Source organism: Patagioenas fasciata, chromosome 16, assembly GCF_037038585.1.
Source record: "Patagioenas fasciata isolate bPatFas1 chromosome 16, bPatFas1.hap1, whole genome shotgun sequence".
NCBI lineage: Eukaryota > Metazoa > Chordata > Aves > Columbiformes > Columbidae > Patagioenas > Patagioenas fasciata.
Genome location: NC_092535.1, coordinates 4,644,718 through 4,652,518, shown reverse-complemented (window position 1 = coordinate 4,652,518; position 7,801 = coordinate 4,644,718). Strand labels below are relative to the sequence as shown.

General features: G+C 47.4%; 1 protein-coding gene across 2 annotated transcripts; it reads right to left on the bottom strand.

Annotated features, from left to right (window-relative positions):
• Nucleotides 1–696: 696 nt before the first annotated feature.
• Nucleotides 697–7,538, bottom strand: MANBAL (mannosidase beta like). 2 transcript variants are annotated; one of them, XM_065850066.2, is made up of 4 exons: nucleotides 7,485–7,538; nucleotides 4,351–4,433; nucleotides 3,827–4,024; nucleotides 697–1,289 (listed from the first exon to the last, which is right to left on the bottom strand). In XM_065850066.2, the coding sequence occupies exons 3-4, from the start codon at nucleotides 3,974–3,976 to the stop codon at nucleotides 1,182–1,184; spliced, it is 258 nt and encodes an 85-aa protein (XP_065706138.1). In that variant the 5' UTR covers nucleotides 3,977–4,024; nucleotides 4,351–4,433; nucleotides 7,485–7,538; the 3' UTR covers nucleotides 697–1,181. The 2 variants fall into 2 exon arrangements, with proteins under 2 accessions (XP_065706138.1, XP_065706139.1); XM_065850067.2 differs by lacking the exon at nucleotides 7,485–7,538 and adding an exon at nucleotides 6,361–6,441.
• Between the last annotated feature and the right edge of the window lie 263 nt (nucleotides 7,539–7,801).

The window sequence follows — 7,801 nt, the reverse complement described above, 5'->3', positions numbered from 1 at the left end:
ACCACCTATATCTCTTTCCAGCCCTGTCTAGCCATATTTAAATCTAATACTAGATTGTCCCCAGGCCTGGAGAGCCTGAAGGAACATAGTGTATATGTCTCTTGCCATATAGTCATGCTGCACAGCCAGCTTGCCACCCCTTGGATCTTAAAATACCACATCTCCTTAGGCTGAGATCATACTTAACTTCGGGGAGAATTTAGCAAGAGATGCAGCAGAGTACAGCAGGTGAGGCTGGGAGGGAGTTTGCAAACGCAACAAACCCCAGCAGTGCTGAACTGGAGCCCAAGGTTGGGCTCAGCTCGCTGAACGGGGGTTTAATCAACAGCACAGCGAGGCAGGGCTGTGTGATACATGACCAACACAGCGCTCCCAGACTCCCGCCTCAGAGCAGCTTTTCTCCAACATGCAGTACCGGGTCTTCCCAATTTTCCAAGAACACTCCAGTAGCACAGGCATTAAATTCTGCACCTTCCAGAAGCAAATTGTTCCCCAACCCTTGTCATCATTGCAGTCCCGACCACAGTCTCAATTCCCTGAAATGTACCTGCTTTGAAGGGTGGGAACAGGAAGGAGAAGTGCATGGGTGGGGAGTAAGAAAGAGGTAGCGATGCTGGGGAAATGAAAGCTTTCATCTACAGCAGCCTGGAACCTGATGAGTTATTACCTAAAGAATTAAAGAATATGACAAAGACATTGTTATTAAGCCACAAGAAGCAGCTATGTATTTCAGACCAGATGACAACAGAGATGAATACAAAGCTGTGTAGCGTGGTATCCTTGATCCATTTACTCCCTCTGCCTTCAAAAAATACAACACAAACCGGTATCCAAAGTAGCAAACCCAGGCTCCACCTTCCACAGGGACTTTACTACAAATCCTCGGCAGCATGAAGCAGCTAGGACAACAGGCCTCTCTGCCCATCAGAAACAACAAAAGTCTCTTTAATGGTCATGTCAAATGAAGTCCTAGATATGTGAAGTCCTCTTTGCTTGTAAGAAATCTATGGCAGAACCCCACCCCTTCCACTCTTCTAAGTTCCTTCTCCCTTGTCCCCGAAAGGTAAAGCATGGCAATGCCAGAAAACCATTTAATATAGTTAGGTGCCTTTGATGTCATGTCTGAGGAAGCATGATTATGGCTGATTATTTTGTTTTTTTTAAGCTCATCCATCATGGCTTTATCGTTTCTTTTTGGTTTCCTTCTTCGGTTTCTTGCTTATCTGTGGAGCAGTCGCCTTTGGCTTCTTCACTGTTTCTGAATTCTTAGGCTCAAAACTCTCCGAGTCCTACAAAAATCAATTAAGAAACAGTCAGTAACTTTTTTTTTTAACAATTTTCTGACAGCTCACTTTGGGAATCTGAGTATAAGCCAAGGGAAGCAAGTGCTGAGTATCTCTGTTGGAACACAACTATATCAAACCGAGTCCACATTTAATGAGACTTGCGCAGCACCATCTCTGCTTCTTCTGCATGTGCCTTGTGGTGAGTGTGAGTTTATGCACAGAAACAGCTTGTTATCAGAGAAGCCATTAAAAGCTCAAGTGTCTAGAACAGGCTTTGGAGAAGAAAAACAAAGCTAACTTTAAAGGCAAGAAGAAAATCAACACTAAATGTGGACTGTTCAAATTAGGAAAAGGAGAAGATACCATATAATCACCACTGTGTGTGGAAACATTCAGCAGATATTTCTGCCAAGTGTTAATCATTATCATGTGTAAGACAAAAAACATTCCCCAAAACAGTAGTAAGAATGTAAAGTTTAGAGCCTCTAAACCAAGCCCAAAATCCAGGGAGGGAATTGCAGGCAAAGCTTTCTTCACCTGGACTAACAGGGAATGCTGAGATATCCTGCTTGCTTCCTTCAGGGGAGATGACAGATAATATTTCAGCCATGGGAAATAAAGTCTAGTTATCTTGTAAAAACACAAGGGAACAGCGCCAGTCTCATCTGAGGAAGCGCACACATGCAGATTGCCTCCTTTCATTAAATGCATTCGAGTATAAATATTGCTTTAGCATCTTGGTTTCTATCAGTCAGAGCATGCCAACTGGAAAAGGACACACAAAAAATGGCTGAGCAAGACATGTGAGTTTCAAGCTTCCAAGACAGCACTCTACATAATGGAGGGGGAGGCGAGCATCTGACAGCATCCTTTTAATCAGGGAGCTTGGTTCAAACGTCTCTCAAGTTACTGGGCTATTACAGTTCACAGCTGTGTGGCTTTCCAAGGCAGGAGACTTGGCCGGCTTTCCAAAGGCTGCAATCGGTGCACGGGGAGCTGGCAGGCTCTGGAGAAATGGAGCAAAGTGCAGCTCTTGCTCAGGGATGCAGCGTGCTGCTGCCGTAAAGTGAACACTGCTGCCTTCTAATGTTCAAACCAAGGCAGACTTCAAAGCCTGAAGCCTCCAAGACAGAGAAGCTCCTCAATATCCCACCCAGACTCAAGCATCATTCCCAAGATCTGGAAGGGCAGCCTCTGGTGTTTACAATCTTGTAAATTAGTCATACTGACAGTAAATCAAGAGGACAATATACATATGGAGAAAATAATAAGTAGAGCATGCAAACATCAAAGCATGCTTGCAAACCTAAATAGCAACAGGTCCCTGAGCTTTGTGGTTTTAACTGGAGGCCTAGTCTTCAGTTTCCCACCTCAAACTAAAGGCCTCACTCTTGACAGCTTTCAAGAATCAGGCTACTCAGTATTTCTCAAAAATTTATCAGGGGAAGCCATGGACTCTGACAGACGGGTGCTGGTGGCTGCAGAATAACGGTGCAAGACTTGCAATGCCACCACATCGTGACCAACAGCCGCCTGCTTCACCTCCCTGCTGGGAGCTGCAGACGCGGCAGGACGGGCAGGAGGGAGCGTGCACCTGAGCCAGGGCAGCATCATTCATCCAGCACATCAACGCAACTTCACATCACACCAACGGTTAAAGGTGAAAGAGTTGGGTCATGAACTGTAACCTTCACGCTGTACCTCACCCTCAGGCATTCCTGTCCCCAGGTAGGCTGAAGACTGCCACGCTTCCTCCGCACAAGAGGGAGCAGACACAGCAATAAAGACAGCCTGAAAACAAAACTTCCCATCCGAGGTTACTGAAAATACACCATACACAGCTGGACAAAATCTGCATCAAAATTCCAAGCTTGCAGACTGATCACCAACACTGAAACATCTGCCTCCAGCACTGCAGGCATTACGAAGGGCGTGGAGCTCTTTTATCAGACAGCTAGGCAGATGTGGGTCATCCTGCTGTGGCCTTGTCTAGAGGGATCAGAGTCCTGTAGCTCCCTTTGAACTTTCACTGTAACCTTCTCCTGCACCAACTGCAGCAAAGGACCATCCACTTGCCAGCACAGTCAATACTGAAAACTGCCTCCCTCACGTTAGAATATCCTAGAAATTTCACCTATATCTTGTTTCCAAAAATCGCAGACAAACTGGAGCCCAAAGGCCGTTCCTGCAAAGGGGACATCCTGCCTGGCAATTAATAAAGCAAATCAAAAGTCAGATGACAATATGGAATCAGGAACAGCATGTCCATTTGGCACCATTTGCGAGTGCTTCAGATAACATTTTTGCTGATACTCAGAGAGATGCTGGTTCGGGTATTTTCTCCTGATCTTCTAATCTGGGGGTAAATCACAAGACAAAAGCTGGAGGTGGGCAAGCTAGAAGAAGGAAAGAAAATTGACACTGAAACTGTCATCGATCCCAAGGGCAGGCCACTGTGTCCCCATTAGCTACTCAGAGTTCCCTCCCATCCTTTTCTCTGACTCTGCCCATCCATATCAATATTAAAGAGCGCTGCTTACTGCCTTATGGGACTTGGAAACCGGCAGGATGATGGCTAACACACAGATGAGCTGGAAAATGGCTCCAAAGAACAGTCCGTAACGTAGCACATTCTCCATGAATGTGGGCTCGGGGATTTCAGGTGGGGAGAAATCCAGCTCAGTCGCCATGGTGAGCGCACCCTTCTTCTCCTCTGATGCTCTCAAGAAGACTGGCTACTACAAGGGGGGAAAACAGAGCAATTATTTGCATCATGCTTTCTGGTACACTTTCCAATATCAAAAAAATGACAAACTACCCTCATGCAGGTTTTTTGAAGAGAGCCTTGCTTTACAGACCAAATAACAAAGACAGAAGTGAAACCTGCATTTTATTTGGATGTTTATCTTTTACGACCTGCCGAAGACAATAGTCCTCAAGTGCTAGTATTAGTCCATCTGCAGGTGAGGGTGATACAAATAAAGTATGAACAATATTAATGAAACAATAAGGGAAAATCTTCATAACCATGCATGCAAGATCATTATTATTAATTTTTACTTACATTTTGTGTGTGGTTACAGCCTTGTTGTTTTAGATGGTGCACAAAATCAACTACTACTTAAATAAACCACACAGAAGGCAGACCTGTGGAAGACAGAGGAGTAAGTTGTGTTTAAAGTTAAGCACGGCTTTAGCAGCTGGTTACACGAAGGCCCATATACCTCGCAGCCGTCACACAGGTAGTTTGTGGCAGAGTTAAATATTTGCGGCAGAGTGAAATATTGATCTCCCAGGTCCCAAGCTGCTTTCTCAGCCACGATACCATCCTTTCTTTCTTCCTTTATCTGTTGCTAATGGAGTTGTCAATTAATTCTCTGAATGACTAATGGCTTTCTACAATAAGGGGAACTCTCCTGCCACAATTGCAGGCGTACGCCACAGAAAGTCCCAGAAGGGAAATTCTATTAGCCTGAGATGCCATCAGAACTCAGCTGTAATTTCTGTCTTACTCCGTTTTCCTGACCCATATGATCCTGGTGTGTACTTACGGAATCAGCACTGCTTATTGATACTTCTAATTCTGTATATTGCTAAAGCTTGGTTGTGAGATTGTGCTGCAGGCAGCGCTGAATGGTAGCAATGTGCCTCCTAGAAATCATCTCCACAGGAGGGTCTGTGTTTCTCAGGCTAGGAGGAGATTTCTTCAACCTGCAGATGTGACCCAGTTCAGAAAGATGCTAAACTTGGAGTATAATTTGGCTAAAGTTATAGTTGATACATTTGAGAATGAATCAACACAACAATGCCATTGCTTAAGAGGCAAATGTCATTTGGGGACAAACTAAAAAAAGTGGTATATAAATTACAATAAATAATTATTTTGTTTTAATTCAGCTGAAGTATGGAGTCTTAGTTTGAATTTTAAAAGACAGGAAAGATTCCCTGCTGCATGGACTGGAACACTGAGACTGCGGAACCCTGCTCCTGGTGATTCAGAGGAACAGATCAGATAAGCGTTTGCCAGGCATGGGGTGTGAGTATGTATAATTCTGCCTTTGAATCAGGAGATAAGAATAGATGACCTCTCACGGTCCCTTCCAGGTCTGTACTTCAGTGAAAGAAAATTTTTCAAATTCTGATTAAAATTTAATAAGCAAGGGCTGCAAGGGACCTGTACCTGAAGCCAGAACACAGGCTGGGCCACTCAGGCTCAGCACATCCCAGCGCAGACCCAAGGGCCGCATCGAACATTAACCGGTGTCAACAAAGCACGTGTAAACATGGCTCAACCCTAATGCTTTTAACCTTTAAAATGCCCTCTCCCCCAACCTAAGGCAGCAGTTCCTAAGCAAGAAACAGAATGATAGGAAACTTCACCCCTGAGTTGCACTTTATCTCGACTTCATTTATTGGGTTATCTTTTGAAAAGGTTCTTCTTGCCTGACCCCTTCCTCAAGCAGAGCAGATGTTGCTCCGTTCCTCACCCAGAGCTTTCTCAGGACAAACTCCTAACGATACTCAGGACTCACACACTTGAAACACAGCACACAAAAATAAACCAGGAAAGGGATCTGATACAATAACAACAAAAAATTTACACCCTCATCTTTCACAAGTCTGCCTTCCTTTCTCCTTTTCTATTTCACCTCCCTTGAGGGTATTAGTAATGTTCTAACAAATCCCAGGTGACATGACCAGCACCAAGAGCTCTCGCACAGGCTGGCAGCGACTGCCACTACCATTTTAAGCACAACCCCATGAAATACACTCAGAGAAGACCTGACATCAGGCTGCAACTAGTCATAGTGGAGTGTCCTTGCTTGCACAGTAGCCACAGCAGGCAACCCACATTCGGACCATTCTGGCTATCAGTGGAGATGAACTAATATTAACAAAACTCTTCTCCGTTTTAAAAAACTCCTGTGTGTAACAAAAGGGTGAAACCTGCACACGCGAGGCCCAACCTCACGCAAATGAGGAGGCCAAAGCTGAACAGCGGGGAACCAAGGCTCAGAGTCAGATCTGACACCTTCCCCACAGAACGCAAAACCTACAAAGCAAGTTTTCTCACCCAGAGTAAAACCTCCTCACGCTTTGCCTTGTATCTAGTCCAGCAGGTCCCTGGGTGCTAATGGAGTCTTCCTCCCTGTTACTGAGAAGCAAACAGTTTCACCACCTCCTCCTTGGCCAACATCTCTTCTTCTCCACTGGCATCAACAACCTTTTTCCTACAGCGCCTCACCTATTAAGATGGCTGCACTTAAAAGTAGTTGTTATTAAATGGCATTTAAAGAGTGGTACTCCTATTTCAGACCCTGAGAGGAAGCTCCCACACCACTCCAGCTGACTCATTTGGTCTCTTTTGACTATCTATTTAAAAATATTCAGTCTTGCCTCTATTAGGGTTTCACAACAAGCTGCCCTCATGCAAACAGGCTTGGTCCCTTCGCAAAGTCAGAACTGTAGGAAAGAACAAGGGGCTGCTCAGAGCTGTAACACAGAACAAGGGGCTGTCAGGGCTGCAGGCTCACGCTTTTGCTCAGTGACACCACTGGCAGGTGATGCAGCTGTTCCCATGGGCGCAGGATCCGGCCCTGGGATAAATAACTGTGGCCACAAATGGGCCATCTCAATAGAGCTAGGACAGCCTCAAACCTTTATTTTCGTTGTTCCAGCTGGCATTTCAAAACCTAGCATTATATAAGTAATTACCATAGGACTAAGCCACAGGAGAACTTTAAGTAATCTTTTATAGCTTCCCCTTGGGGTGGAAATAAAGAGCAACAGCATCGGTGCAGAACATGAAAACTGCCACCAAAGGATGAGGCAACAAAAGCTGGCACTGGATTCCCGAGACGCCTCGGTAGGTGTTGGGATGGAGACCGGCCGGTTCGCGTTGGCTTCGGGGGGACCAGCCGGTGCACAGCACCGCTGGAACAAACCCACCCGTGAGGCCAAGGCACCCGGGTGTCCCAGCCGTGCACCCCGCGCAGGGACACCCCGCGTTCCCCTCCCTTCTCCAGGCCGCCGGGCGGCCCGGCCCGCGGCACAGAGCCAGCCAGGCCCCGGCACCCGCCGCTCTCCCACCCGCTTCCCGGGGGGCCGGGGCGATGCTGAAGCCCCCGCTCCCGACAGCCCCTCTCCAGCACATCCCCAAACTCCAGACCCCCAAAACCCCTCACACCGCCCGCTCACCGCCCCTCTCAGCCAGGCCTTGCCGCCCCGGAAGTGATTCCCGCCGGGCAGGAAATGCACCCACCCCTCCCTAGCAACCACCCGGGGCGCCGCGTTGCTAAGGGCGGCCTGCGACCTGTGTACCCAGGCGGGCGGGAGAGCTCCGGTGCCGGGAGGGCTCCGCTGCTTGGCTCCTCCCGAAAGGCCCGTGCGGCCACTCGGCTTCACGCTGCCGCGGGCCCCGGCCCGGCTGTGGGTGCCGACCCTCCGGTGGGGCCCTACGGCCAGGCCAGTGTCGCCCCTTCTGGCAGCGAAGCCCTCGGGCCTCTACACCTCAA